This window comes from Xenopus laevis, chromosome 9_10L, assembly GCF_017654675.1.
Source record: "Xenopus laevis strain J_2021 chromosome 9_10L, Xenopus_laevis_v10.1, whole genome shotgun sequence".
NCBI lineage: Eukaryota > Metazoa > Chordata > Amphibia > Anura > Pipidae > Xenopus > Xenopus laevis.
In genome coordinates, this window is record NC_054387.1 from 27,704,058 (window position 1) to 27,719,293 (window position 15,236).

Genomic DNA, 15,236 nt, shown 5'->3' on the forward strand with positions numbered 1-15,236 from the left:
TGTTAAAATGAAAGGGAAATCTATAGACAGGTAGTTGGCTGTACATTTGCTGTGGAGATCCACATCTAATCCATGGGCCTTCACTTTGATCTGAAACCAGCACTTACTGCAAATACAGAATAAGTAAAATAAGTAAGCAGCATTACACGTTACCATGCAAATAAGTTCGCCTGTGGATGGATATCCAATGCAGTAAGACCCTTTACAATCTGCAGGGTGTTTAAACATTCAGGCATACGAAGGTCGAAGTAACGGATATCTCCATTCACACTGTGAAAATGAGAGACTGGATATGAATGTACATTACAGTGCAAGTGGAAGTGGTGCACAATATATTTAGGAAATACAAAGTCTAATGATGCCAATCAGCCTTTAAAACAAGGAATTATTAACAGGAGTATGTTAACTGACTTGGGCTTTTTCACTACAGCTCCTGAGTTAAGGGTAAGTGCACAGTGGTCTTACTACTCAGTCACACTTTTTGCTGGGGAAATTGATTTTAAATTCACCACAGACTTTAGAAGTCTAATAGATAGTGTACGACTCGCATACAAAGAGGGGCCGTGACATGGCACGTGTTCTTACTTATTTTGGTCAAAGTCTAATTTTTTGTAATTATTTTTTGTATACAAATTATGGCTTTTTATTGTTTAAAGCAGCTGGTCAACTCTACAGCGTGGGTTAGAGCCGAGTACTGGTGATTTCTTTCTGTGCTTCATTTACAAAATCTCATTATAAGCCAACCAACTGAAACCCAAGCAAATTGGCAAATGTACAGTAACATGATTAGAACAATCATAAGTAATTCATGTTGGCAGAATCAAATACCTGACGCTCACAATATTCCCATCTGACTGCTTTTGGAGATAAGTCTTTATGACCCAGGCTGAGTGTTCTCGGTATGTCATCACACGGCTGTAAAAAAGAACATGGAAAATAGCACATACCTGTAATGCTTATATCTATATCTTAATATATATGCTGAACCAATAATGCATGACTTGTAGGCAAAACAGTGATGAATGGGCTTTAGAATGAAAGTTAAAATATTCCTCTGTTGATTACAGTGTGTGGGGTCCCACAGTTTAGTTCAGTGAGCAGTCTGGAGCAGACTGACAAAGTCAAGACCAAGAGGTCACTGTGCGGCTTGGCCCAGGTCTTGATTAATCTGTAAGAAGTTTGTAAATTGACAGGATTAGATTTAGGTTCTACAGATTTGTTGGCCCTCTGGTAACTAGTCAAGAAGCTCACCACTTTGCTATTTCTCACCACCTTCTTTTCTGTTACTAAACCGTAAGCTTCAACACAAGTGTAATATTGTTCATGCTTTCACATTAACTTTGCAAATTGTCACAAATCTTTCTTATATCAGGTTTCTAAATCATATTAGAATTTCAATCAGAAGAAAGTTGAGCAGTCAAAGAAAGAAAAGGAAATCAATGTGCCATAACTAGGGATGCACCAAATCCACAATTTTAGGATTTTGCTGAATTCTTTGTGAAAGATTCAGCCGAATAATAAACCCTAATTTGCATATGTGATTTGGGAAACGAGGGGAAAAGAGAGTAAAAAACTTTTTACTATCTTTTTTGTGCTACAAAAAGTCATATGATTTTTTGGATTTCGAATTCGGTTCAACCAGGCACTTGGCTGAATCCAAATCCTGCTGAAAAAGGCAGAATTCCTAAACTGAATCCTGGATTCGGTGCATCCCTATCCATATTACATTATAGTTTCAAGAATTAGTTTTTTTAACACAGTCGAACAAAAAGACGATCCGTTCCATCTGCACTCCATGTACTGATAGGCCTGTGTGCACATAATGAAGTAGATTTCACAACAAAAATGCATGATTTTTAGTTTCCCGAATCCTCTTTGTGTGTGCATGCACAGGCCGATGCTGTGCCTGCAGTGCACTACAACAAGGAGCAGATCTGCTTGGATTGGCTTTATCTGCCTGTGTAGCACTCCAGTTGGAGAACGTGCTATTAACCTTATTAAGTTATATAATATCCTACTCTTAGCAGCCATTCTTAGCAATAAAAATGTGTTTTTGTCTATTTTTTTGAATTATGTGCATTATTTTGCCTCTTTTTCTCTTTTAAACTAGACCCACTGATCCCAGCAGTCAAAAAAATTACTACTCTGTGTTACTTTTTATTACTAATGTTACTCGCAGGCCTTTTTCCTAATTATTTTCCAGTCTTTTATTGAAACCACTGCCTGGTTTGTAGGATAAATTGGACCCTAGAAATCAGACAGCTACTGGAATTCCACAGTCGAGATCTGCCTAATATTTTAAATACCGCAAAAAAAAATCCCAAATGCAAATTGTGTCAGAATATCCTTGGCTACATCTTATAAAAGGTTAAGTGAAAAGCAAAACTACACCTTCAAGGTTAACGCCTCTTCAATCAAGGTACTTTGTAAAGTGGGAAAATACTGATTGAATGTTTGGTGCAATACAGAGGGCAACTTGAGCAGACAAGCAGAGTAAGACCCATAATAAAGAATGGCAGGTCTCATACTATTATCGCAAAGTGAAGTCTTACCAGTCATTCAGCGCCATCCTGCGGTCAAACACACGCACAGAACCATCTCCGAGTCCAGCCACAATAAGGGAACGATTAGAGTCACATGACAGGCTGGTCACACAACTGTCTGCTCCAGTGGGTATGTCCTTAGAAAATATAAACCCAGGGGTTTATAGGGATCATAGAGACTGAAGCAAAATGCTGGAAATCACATTGTATCCCAAGACATCTCAAAATAGGTTGGCATCCTTCTTCTCGGTTGCATATGCCAGACTTGTGTGCTTATTTATAGGGATGGGTCACCTTTAAATTAACTTTCAGTATGTTATAGAATGGTCATTTCTAAGCAACTGTTCAGTTAGTCTTCATTATTTATTTTTTATAGTTTTTTAATTATTTGCCTTTTTCTTCCGACTCTTTCCAGCTTTCCAATGAGGGTCATGGACCCCATATAAAATGAATGCTCTGTAAGCATACACATTTATTGCTTTTTTTTATTACTCGTCTTTCTATTCAGACCCCCTCCTATTCATATTTCAGTCTGTTGCCTGATTCAATTCAATGCATGGTTGCTAGGATAATTGGTACAAAAAATGTAAAATGGAGAGCTGCTAAATCTACAACTACAAATGATAAATTAAAACCAATTGCAAATTGTCCCTTTCTACATCATACTTACAGTTAATTCAAAGGTGAATAACCACTTTAATGACTTAAAGAGGATCTATAAACAAAAACTGCATTTATGTAATAAAATAAAATGCAAGTTTCTGATACATATTTATTAAAAATATGCATTGGCTTTGCAATTATTTGTAATTGCTACTTGACTTTTTATATTTTCTCTGAACAACTGCTTCTAAAACAATGTAGCAGAAGACAGCTTATTAAAACCCTTGGAGGAGAAAAGACTTCATGATTCAGAGAACAGAAAGGGAGATGCAAATGCTCTTAATTGCAATTACAACCAACTTTATAACAATTTCAAAAGTTTTGATTAATGCATATTGGAGAATTGGTTAGACTTTAAAACATTTTTTAATTATATTTTTGTGGGTGGTGATCTTGTTTAAATGTGTTTAAATGTGTTTGCATGGTGTTAGGGACAGTTGCGAAATATGTTATAAAGGATCTCTAGTCTGTGCTATGCATGATACCTTACAAACTTATTACCTGCACTTTCATCTCTCGGTCTGTATCCCATAGCCGGATGACTCTTACATCTCCAGATGTGATGAGAAGTCCTGTTTCTTGCTCCCAATCAACCACCATACCAGCTCCTAATACAGGAAGATGCCAATGTCTCATATTATCTTAATGCTGCATATATACACCTTGTATTTATAAATGGCTTCTGAAGCATGAGCAAGAAGAAATATTACATATTAATGAAATATTACTATATGCTTATCTGTCATATTCAAAGATGGTATGGCAAAAACAGTATAGCGCAAACATTAAAGGAAAACCAACTTCCCTGGGTCTGAAACAGGGCTGGGCCAAGCTGACCGGGCACCCTAGGCAACCCCACTTGCATGTGGTATAACGTTGCGCTGGGGGGGGCCTGCGGCGACAGGGAAGAGCGGGAGAGGAGAGGGCAGGGTGGGAAGAGCAGAAGAGGAGAGGGCAGGGGTGGGAAGAGCGGCAGAGGGGAGGACAGGGGTGGGAAGAGCGGCAGAGGGGAGGACAGGGGTGGGAAGAGCGGCAGAGGGGAGGGCAGGGTGGGAAGAGCGGCAGAGGAGAGGGCAGGGGTGGGAAGAGCGGCCGAGGGGAGGACAGGGGTGGGAAGAGCGGCCGAGGGGAGGGGTGGGAAGAGCAGAAGACAGAGGCAAGTGCAGAAGACAGAGGCAAGCAAACATGAACTAGGGGTAGGCAGAAGACCCTTTAACAGGTACCTGCCCAGTGCCCTTCTATCGTTGCGCCCTAGGCAGGTGCCTCTTCTGCCTCTTTTTCCTGAAAAAAATCAAGGTTTTCTAGAGTAGTTTTAGTAAAACCTCAAATTTTTCGAGATATAAAAACCCTTATTATGCCCAGAAGCTGCAAGCTACAACCCGAAAATACTCCATATAAAAACCCTTATTATGCCCAGAAGCTGCAAGCTACAACCCGAAAATACTCCATCTAAACCCTGTCGAGGTCATGTTGAAGTCAATGGCAGAGGTCCCTTGAAGGGAAGATGTTTTTTTAGTCTTCACGATTTTTGTTTTTTTTTCTGGTGGTTTGCGCTCAAAAACTTGGTCAATTCAAGCCATTTGAGTTTTTTGATAAATAAGCAAACATTCGAGTTGTGAGTTTATTCAAGGTAGAAAAAAAACCTCACAAACTCCACCTTTGATAAATCACCCCATTTGGAGTATTGCAGCTGTAGCTGAACTGCATTTAAATGGGCAATATAAGAACCCTGTGAACTCACACAATGCGCTCACTGTGCACAATCGCTGGGACACATGATGGATCTGGTCTTCCTTAAAACTAGAGTCAGGCCCCTCTGTACTGTGCTGCATATTATAAGTTTTGCCAGTAAAACCAATGGTTTCACTTCGGCAACAAGTTTTGCATACGAATCACCAAATAATTAACAAAATATTTATTATTAATATGACTTTGTGTAATTAGGTAACTGGTTGGTGTCTGTAGTCTTTTCTAAATAATATATATTCTGTTAATTACTGGGTGATTTGTCTGCACAAACCTTATTCCTGAAGTGAAATCAGTGGTCTTGGACAAAACGTGTAATATGCAGTAGCACTAACAGTACCCTGAGCCGGACTTTGGGTTTAAAGGAACAATTCAGTTTAAAAATAAAAACTGGATAGGTAGATAGGCTGTGCAAAATAAATAAAGTTTCTAATATAATAAGCCAAAAATGTAATGTATTAAGGCTGGGTGTCTAACATAATAACCAGAACACTACTTCCTGCTTTTCAGCTCTCTAAAGCTGGCCATAGACGCAAAGATCCAATCGTTCGAATCCTCGAACGATTGGACTTCCCCATCTCCTGACCAGCCACTAACTTTCAGTTTAAATAAAGTAGTAAAAGAACAGATCAGCCAATGTTCTGCCCCTGACAGCAATTGTTGAAAGTTTATGTCCGACAAAGCTGGTGACCGTCTCCCACTGAAAATCGTCCGAACGCCAATATATGCAGAGATATTATCGGCAGCCGACAGAAATCTTTTAACTTGGCCAATCGTCCAAACTACCGATCTCTGTGGGACGAAAAACAACGGGACTCTCCACACACGGTCCGAAAATCGTGCGAAGATCGGATCTTTGCGTCTATGGCCAGCTTAACTCTGAGCTAATCAGCGACTTGAAGACGGGCCACATGGGACATACCTGTTCAGTGAGTTTTGCAATTGATCCTTAGCATTCAGCTCAGATTCAAAAGCAACAGGTATGACCCATGTTGCCCCCCCCCCCTCAAGTCACTGATTGGTTACTGCTTGGTATCGAGGGTAACCAGTCAGTGGAAGCCAAGAGAGCTGAAAAGCGGGAAGTAGTGTTCTGGCTGTTATGTTAAGACACCCAGTCACTCCAGCCTTTATAGATTACATTTTTGGCTAACTAACAATATTAGAACATTTTTTATTTTGCACAGCCTATCTATTTAGCCAGTTTTTATTTTTATACTGAAAAATTCCTTTAAATGGGTTGTTCACCTTCCAAAGACTTTTTTCAATTCAGTTGTTTTTAGATTGTTCCCCAGAAATAAAGACTTTTTTCAATTACTTTCCATTATTTATTTTTTTACTGTTTTTCCAAAATCTAAGTTTAAAGGTGAATGTTTGTGTCTCTGGTGTTTGAGTCTGGCAGTAATTTTGCAACATTGAGTTGATACATTTCTCAGCAGCATCTCTGGAGTATTAGCAACAATTGTATCAAGTCTAACAGCTGCCTGTAATGAAACCCAGAGATTCTGCTCAGCAGGTACAAAGATAAGAAATGTATCAACTAAATGTATGCATTTAGAACAGTTTACAGGATCGGCGAACCCCCCACCCCTCCCAGAGCTGCTTCAGAAGGAGAGAAATGACACTTTACACTTCAATATTAGAAAAACCGTCATACATAGAAAATAGAAAGTCATTGGAAAAAGTCATTATTTCTGGTGATCTATCTGAAACCAACTAGTTGTTTGAAGGTGAACAACCCCTTTAAGGGAGACCAGGCCTAACATTTGTCCCAGGGATTGTTGTATGTTTTGATTCCAATTTCCAGGCCCTTGCCCAACTTGAATAAAGAGCAGCATGCACTTTTAAATTTTAAATATACTGTCAGTGTGTCACCACACTGCATCGTTAGTTTCCATCTGGGACTTCAAATATAATCGGGTGATTCTGCTGTTAATAATAGAAATTGTAACATAACACTATTTGCAGTTACAAGTTACTATTATAGGTATGAAAACCTCTTATCTGGAAACCTGTTATTCAAAAAGATCATATTTATGGGAAGGACATCTCCCATTGAGTTAATTTTAAGCAAACCAGTAATTTTTGAAAATTATTTTTTTTTTCTTTGTAATAAAACAGTACCTTGTACTTGACTCCATATTGGTGGCATAACAATCTTATTGGGTTCATTTAATATTAAAATGATTTTTAGTAGACAATGCGTGGAGATGTAAATTACGAAAAGATCCATTATGCGAAAAACCCCAGATAATAGCTTAGAGACCTGATTCACCTAGGAGTCATGACTTTTACAGACCAACTTGGCATGTCAACTTGTGCTCTGCTATGTCAGAATACTTGTTAGTGGCTTCAAATACCATAATTTGAATTAAGGTTACATTATTCCATAAACACGGTGTAGGTAAGTAAGATAAAAGACACAAATACAGAAAATATGACACTTCAAAGTTTGTCTCTGACTCTTGTTTTGCTCAGTTCATGCAAACACAATACAGAAATCTGTCCAGATTTTGCATGCACACATTCACTTGTGTAAGCACAAACATGCCATAGTCTATTACAGATGATTTCTAAAGAAGGAAGGACTTACCCCCCTGTTTATTCCTGTCAAGATAAATGGAAACTCTTCGGGCCAGGCCTGTGGGATTGGAAGGGTATAGGGATGGGGACAGGGATGGAAACCAGGAAGGAGGGAGGCAGCAGGCAGAAGCAAAGAAAGGTAAAAGTTAGGAACACAAGTTACACCCAGCTATGTTGTGGGGGAAAGAGTATGGCACACACTGCAGCAGCTGATGTTTTAGCAGGTAAGGAAAACACATATGTAAAAGGCTAAATTTTGACACCTTCTTTAATCACAGGCTGCTACTGCTTCAATTTCTAGGATGATTTGCACCAGGAAGTTAGTTAATTTTTCTGAAATGTTTGATATACAGAATATGAAAGTGAATTTGGGCAAAATATAACATTTTCACTTAACACAGGGGAGAGAAAAAGCTATATATGTTCCACTGTCAAAGGGTTTCAGAATGCATCCATAATGTAATCTCTATTAATTACAGAAGAGCATGGGGCAACTTAAACCCCCCTAGCTGTTGTAGGGCTACAGCTCCCAGCAAGCTCCTGACTGGCTACAATTGTTGCCCATGCATGCAAAAGATAATAAAGGTACACAAATATACACATCTGACACAATTAAAAACCACCATTTTTGCAAGATTGAGATACCAAAAGAAACAATAAAGTGTATGATTTTCAAAACTTATTAAGCTAAATGTGGGTTTTGAAGATCTGAAGAAAATAAGAATTCAGCATGGAGAAAGTAGGGGATACAGAAGTAGTGCAAATGGGAACACACCCTGCTTGCTACGGAAGCCTATGAGAGGTAACTGACCTCGTGTGGTGGGCAGCATATCAGACAATCCCTGCCAAGCTGTAACCATCTCTGGATTTTTCTCTAAGTCAGCAAAGTTCTTCCATATGCGGATGGCTCCATCATCTGCAGGTACAAAGGACAATTTATTGACCCAACATTATTACAACAGGGCAGAGAAGAAGAAAAAAGATGGAGAGAGAAACTATTGCTTTCAAGTAAGCTACACGTTTAAAGTAATATCTAATGAACAAACCTGTAGCAGTGAGCAGCAAAGAGCAATCTTGGCCATTTAGGTATTCGACTGCTGTTATTCGGGTATAACGAGGGTTACCATTATGGAAGTAGTCCAGTTTCTCCCCTTTCTCCCAGTCCCAGAAACTGTTATTAAGAAAAAAAAATTAAAAACTTGATTCACAACTCCAAGCGGTTATGCTGCACTCAGACCCCGTAAGTGATGAAGTGCAAACCATCTTCCACAAGGGAACCACTCATACAGTCAGCAACTATCACAATTCTGGCTTTAAGAAGGCCAAAAACCTCTATTAAAGTTTCTGCAGAAACACAACAGTTTTGACTATTGCTATAACTAGCAAACTTTGTGCCTCAGATGCTCATCCTGCAGCAAAAGGAATATATACCCATTGGAGAGCTGGGGGCTCTGTAGAAAAAAAAACTCCCTGTAACTTTAAGAGCAGAACTCCTGATGTTCAACTAGAAATGATGTTATACTAAGGGTGCATGTGTAACTACCACTAAGGGTTGAAATTTGTGGCCCTACCAGACTGCTACCTGAGTCAAGGTGCTTGCCTTATGATTGAAACAGCCCTGGACAAGAAAAAAAACAAAACATAAAAAAAACCATTGATACAAGAACACTATTAAAAAGATATGGCAGATTAATCCTGCCCCACTCACTCCCACTTGCTTTCAATAGGATCTAGGCAGGTTGACATCCTATCTGCAAAGTTAATTGCAACTTGGAAAAAATTAAGAAAGATATGTTTAAAACCCCCCCATATTTATTTATGTTTCTGTTTAAGCTGCCAAGTGTTCCAGTCCTGTCCACTGCCTAAGGCTCTGATTCCAGTCTGATCTTAGTGAAATACTTGCAGCAAAAGTGCCTGCCAATATATATACCCATAGTCAAGAAACACACAGAAAAATAAGCTTAAGGGCTGGGGCAGGCGGGCGCGCGTGGGGGGGGGGAATGGTAGGACAACAACACACATTAATTCATAAACTGTCATTTCAAGCACATATAATGGGTTCCATCAGTATATGCTATTCCAAACTAAATCATTGGAAGAATTGTTTGTTTAGAATTTAAAGCACTTTAAGGTCATATTTTCTTTCTGCCTTGCAAACTACCATAACAAGTGTCTTTCTTCTTGCATCAGAAGGGAATCAATTCTCCTGATCTATAAGTACTGTGAAAAAAAATGATTGCAAAAGATTGGTTGATTCATATAGATGTCTGAGAAAGCCTTAAGCTAGCCATACATGGGCAGATTTTAGATGCTGATTTGGCCCCTCCAGAACGGGCTTATCTGCCCATATGTGGGCCCTCACTGACCTTACTTTGCCTAAGAATCAACCAGATATCTATCGGGCAGGTTTGAAAATCTAATTAGGACGAGGAATTCATCTGTGCTGTGGTCCTCTTCCGTAAGACTGTATTGGCTTTCTTATTTCAACTACATAGATGGCCATATTGGATAAAGATCCACTTGTTTTGTAGTCATGCCTAACAAGTGGATCTTTGGGTGTAAAGCCACCTTTAGGGAGAAGGGAAGCCAAATAATCACATCAATAAAAAGGGATTTGATTGTTTATCCTTGTTAATAAAAAGAAGCAGAACATAATGAAACTGTACTTTCATACACTCTTTAACAATAGGGATACCAAAAAGAAGGCTGATTTTAGCACAGTTTCTCTACAGTCAGTTAACCCTGGGGTTGGTGACTCTTTCAGAGAGAGCTGTTGAGACAAAAGGCTACTATAAACTGTCTAGAACTAATATATATAATAGCAAATGTATGCCAACTGATAAAAGTGCTCATGGGATCACTCTGAGTAAGTTTACATCAATTAATGTTTTGTGTATAGATTCCCTTTAATAAATCTTTAATTATCCATTTACAACTTCACATGATAGAGAGGCAAAGTTCTCCCTTTGCCTTTAGGCTCAACATTTGCTAATGGTGAGCAGCAGAAAAAACTTGCCAAACCAGTGGAAAGAGGGGGATTACACTTTAATTTTAAACAAACTCTGGCTCAACATACAGTGGTGTGAAAAACTATTTGCCCCCATCCTGATTTCTTATTCTTTTGCATGTTTGTCACACTTAAATGTTTCTGCTCATCAAAAACAGTTAACTATTAGTCAAAGATAACATAATTGAACACAAAATGCAGTTTTTAAATGAAGGTTTACGTTATTAAGGGAGAAAAAAAACTCCAAATCTACATGGGCCTGTGTGAAAAAGTGATTTCCCCCTTGTTAAAAAATAACTTAACTGTGGTTTATCACACCTGAGTTCAATTTCAAAGGTTATAAAGCCATTTCTAAAGCTTTGGGACTCCAGCGAACCACAGTGAGAGCCATTATCCACAAATGGCAAAAACATGGAACAGTGGTGAACCTTCCCAGGAGTGGCCGGCCGACCAAAATTACCCCAAGAGCGCAGAGACAACTCATCCGAGAGGCCACAAAAGACCCCAGGACAACATCTAAAGAACTGCAGGCCTCACTTGCCTCAATTAAGGTCAGTGTTCACGACTCCACCATAAGAAAGAGACTGGGCAAAAACGGCCTGCATGGCAGATTTCCAAGGCGCAAACCACTTTTAAGCAAAAAGAACATTAAGGCTTGTCTAAATTTTGCTAAAAAACATCTCAATGATTGCCAAGACTTTTGGGAAAATACCTTGTGGACCGACGAGACAAAAGTTGAACTTTTTGGAAGGTGCACGTCCCGTTACATCTGGCGTAAAAGTAACACAGCATTTCAGAAAAAGAACATCATACCAACAGTAAAATATGGTGGTGGTAGTGTGATGGTCTGGGGTTGTTTTGCTGCTTCAGGACCTGGAAGACTTGCTGTGATAGATGTAACCATGAATTCTACTGTCTACCAAAAAATCCTGAAGGAGAATGTCCGGCCATCTGTTCGTCAACTCAAGCTGAAGCGATCTTGGGTGCTGCAGCAGGACAATGACCCAAAACACACCAGCAAATCCACCTCTGAATGGCTGAACAAAAACAAAATGAAGACTTTGGAGTGGCCTAGTCAAAGTCCTGACCTGAATCCTATTGAGATGTTGTGGCATGACCTTAAAAAGGCGGTTCATGCTAGAAAACCCTCAAATAAAGCTGAATTATAACAATTCTGCAAAGATGAGTGGGCCAAAATTCCTCCAGAGCGCTGTAAAAGACTCGTTGCAAGTTATCGCAAACGCTTGATTGCAGTTATTGCTGCTAAGGGTGGCCCAACCAGTTATTAGGTTCAGGGGGCAATTACTTTTTCACACAGGTTTGGATTTCTTTTCTCCCTAAATAATAATAACCATCATTTAAAAACTGCATTTTGTGTTTACTTGTGTTATCTTTGACTAATAGTTAAATGTGTTTGATGATCAGAAACATTTTGTGTGACAAACGTGCAAAAGAATAAGAAATCAGGAAGGGGGCAAATAGTTTTTCACACCACTGTATATGTACAGTAGGACATACCACAGCTGCTCCCTCATTCTGTTAATAGGAGCCACATAGCTAAGTGGCGCAACATGACATTCTGTAATTACATTGGTAAATAATGAATAATCCATTGTATTACGCCTAAATGTTCTTTTATCACTGCAATTTATTTTGAATGTGTTTACTCTTCACATGTAGGGTTGCCACCTGGCCGGTATTTCACTGGCCTAGCCGGTAAAACACCAGCCAAGGCCGAGATTACAAATTTACCGGCAATGTATCTGCCGGTAAATTTTTGATCACCAGTCAAACTGCTCCCGGCCTGCCTCCGATGCACCCTGATACCCTGACCAGAACGATCCTCCACCTCATGGACCCACCCCCCTTCCCTGGCCGGTAAGATTACTCAAAAAGGTGGCAACCCTATTTGAACTGAAAAGAATTACAAGAAAATAGTTATACTTTATATATTTGTATATGTGGGTGTTTGTGTATATAATACACAAAAGCCATGAATATCTTCTAAATTATATCCATCTAAACGGTGACTAGTGATGTCATCAATTATAAACGGTTAGTAGTGATGTAATTTTTGTCACATGACTCACTAAAACTTGTGTATTATAATAAATAAAGTATCCCTTGTTGCAAAATATGAGGATATTAGAACTCACCTCGGAGTTCCATGACCTGTATAAAAACACTCAGCGTTCGGCCTTGTGCTTTTATATGGTCATGGAACGCCTCGGTGATTTATAATATCCTTATATTTTACAAAAGGGGGTACTTTATTCACTATATATATATATATATATATATATATATATATATATATATATATATATATATATATATATATATATATATATATATATATATATATATGCCTGGCAATTACTGGTGGTGTGCTGGTGGTGGGTGTCTCTCCACTCAGGGGTGGCTGTGGACCCAACAACCCCCCTATTCTGTTGCTTAGCTGTTTTCTTGGCAGTAGTATGCCTCAATGCAAACAAACAAAGACTGGCACGTCTTCTTCTCCAAGAATCACTTTTACACTGGGATCACCAGGCAACATGCTACAACACAACTTGCATATCTCCGCTTAGCCGCTCTGCTTACTAGAAGCTGCACTGTGACTGGTGGGGACCACTGGTGCAATCCCAGGATTGGGGGGGGGGGGGCTGTGGGGTCTGATTCATCTGCAAACCTCAGCCACTCTACTACTTGAAAGATTGCTGGCAACAAACACTTATGGGAGCTGTTGTAAGCATGGGGCACCTCTGAAGATTTTTTTTTTGTGGGGAAGCTTGGCGTAGGGTACTGGTCCGGACTGTCACCTTCACTCTTAATCTGGGAGGGAAATATCACATTAAATATTGTTGGGTCATTTGGGCACTGTTACCCTTACTGCAGAATTGCAATCTACAGAAAACCGCCTCCTGCCACTTTGTGTTATTTGACCCCTCAATAACCTCCGGAAAATGTACTGTGCTAATGCGGAAACCCATCATGGCTTTATTATCAACACCCATTTCTCACAATGTAGTTGGTGTTCTGACAAATGTTCTGCATCTATGAACTAGTCCTTTCTTCCTAGACCTAGAGGATTTACCATTGCTAATTTTGAAGAACTTCATCATAAAGATGCCCAGTGGTGTTACAGTCTGATCTCTGGATTTACCCCTACTGTTAACCTCTAGGAATCGAATACAGTATGTTAAACAATTCAAATGTTTTTCAACTTAAAGTGCAAAAAGGTTTTTTAATCAAAGCTTTGAAAAGGTTGAACTCTTTTCCCTACAACAGTTGTACTGGCATATACTGTATATTAGAGTTTTTTTTGCCTGTTAAGCAGTCAGGAAATACACTACTGATATTTATTTTAGGACAATGTTAATCCAAAACTGGTCCAATGGCTGTTTTGGAAATGTTTCCCTATTCTGTCAGAAATGCCATATTGTATTTACCGAACTTATTGAACCAGCCGTAAGGTTCAGCATCTCTAAAGTAGTAATGATCCAGAACTTCAAAGTTGTCACAGGAGTTTCCATTCTTGGATTTTTGTTAAGAGTGTCTGAGAAGCTTAGCTTAAGGTGGTCGCAAATCATCAAGCAGTCATATAACTGATGCTTGAAGGATATTTTTTAAAATTCTGATGCTAATTGTCTAAGCTGCCATGTACCAATAATCTTAATAAATTAATGAATCAGCCTTATATTGTAACATTTTATGCTATATAATCAGTATATTGCACATTAGTCCCCACTTTCAGTAACTGATGGCATTGCATTGCAGTGAATCAACAGAAAAGAAAATAGGGAGCTGCAGGAGCATATTAGAAGGCAGAGATCTTTACTGTTAAATGGCTGTGTTGTCTTAGGCTGGTATAAAAGCCCAAAAACATTATGAACAGCATTGCTGCCCTACTTCTTGGATGTGGCTTTATCTAAAAACTAGTTAGTTGATGGGGGATGCATAAACACAGAATATATTCGGATCTTTGGCCCAGGGTGCCAACGAGAAGGGGCTTGCGGCTTGGGGCCATGATGCAGCAGTCCCGGGGGGGCGGGGTCCAAAACCTTCTAGTCCGACGCTGTGTGTATGGTTACCTTTCAGGTTTCGGAGGACCCCATACACTGACAGATAAGCCGCAGAATCTGTCTAAAGGGCCTGAGAATTGGCATCTTAAATCTGGCTGTGTATGGCCACCTACCATTTACCTGCCTGTATTTGCCTATCATTTCACACGTGAAGAGGATTTTGTCTGATCTTACCAAATGCTGTCCTTGTCTGCTACTGCAATGCTTGAGGTAAAAGGATGGAACTTTACAACAGAAGGAACTCCTGGATTCCGGTTGATAAAGATCTGGTCATCTAGTCGTGAGATTCCTTTAAAACAATTATGCTGTTAATAAATTTGTTTAGATGTTCATCCGATTATTTATTTTTTAACATAGACATGACAGTTTTTGAGTTGCACACAATTTTTCCTCTCTCATACATAAAAATAGATGGCACTGGCTGAAGTTGTAGGCTTATTGATCGCTGACTGGACACCTGTCAGCTCAGATTAACTTTGCTTGACAGAAAAGGAATCAAGTTAATTTAGTCTCAGTTTAACACACAGAAAATAATAGTAAACCTCAATGTGTAACCCATCCCTCGGGGTAATGAATTCATAAAGAATTCATAAAAAGAAGGCATTAGAACTACAC

At 39.2% G+C, this 15,236-nt stretch overlaps 1 protein-coding gene across 4 annotated transcripts in view; it reads right to left on the reverse strand.

Annotated features, from left to right (window-relative positions):
- LOC108700989 (regulatory-associated protein of mTOR) overlaps window positions 1–15,236 on the reverse strand; it is a 213,262-nt gene that overhangs the window by 3,201 nt on the left and 194,825 nt on the right. For 2 of the 4 annotated variants that reach the window (XM_018235081.2, XM_018235080.2), the window contains exons 26-33: window positions 14,796–14,910; window positions 8,579–8,703; window positions 8,344–8,448; window positions 7,543–7,590; window positions 3,708–3,814; window positions 2,553–2,680; window positions 829–915; window positions 154–270 (exon numbers count right to left, since the gene is read on the reverse strand). In XM_018235081.2, coding sequence (XP_018090570.1) covers window positions 154–270; window positions 829–915; window positions 2,553–2,680; window positions 3,708–3,814; window positions 7,543–7,590; window positions 8,344–8,448; window positions 8,579–8,703; window positions 14,796–14,910 — 832 coding nt within the window. The remainder of the gene's footprint in view (window positions 1–153; window positions 271–828; window positions 916–2,552; window positions 2,681–3,707; window positions 3,815–7,542; window positions 7,591–8,343; window positions 8,449–8,578; window positions 8,704–14,795; window positions 14,911–15,236) is intronic. The other 2 variants (XM_018235083.2, XM_018235082.2) reach the window with 1 other exon arrangement.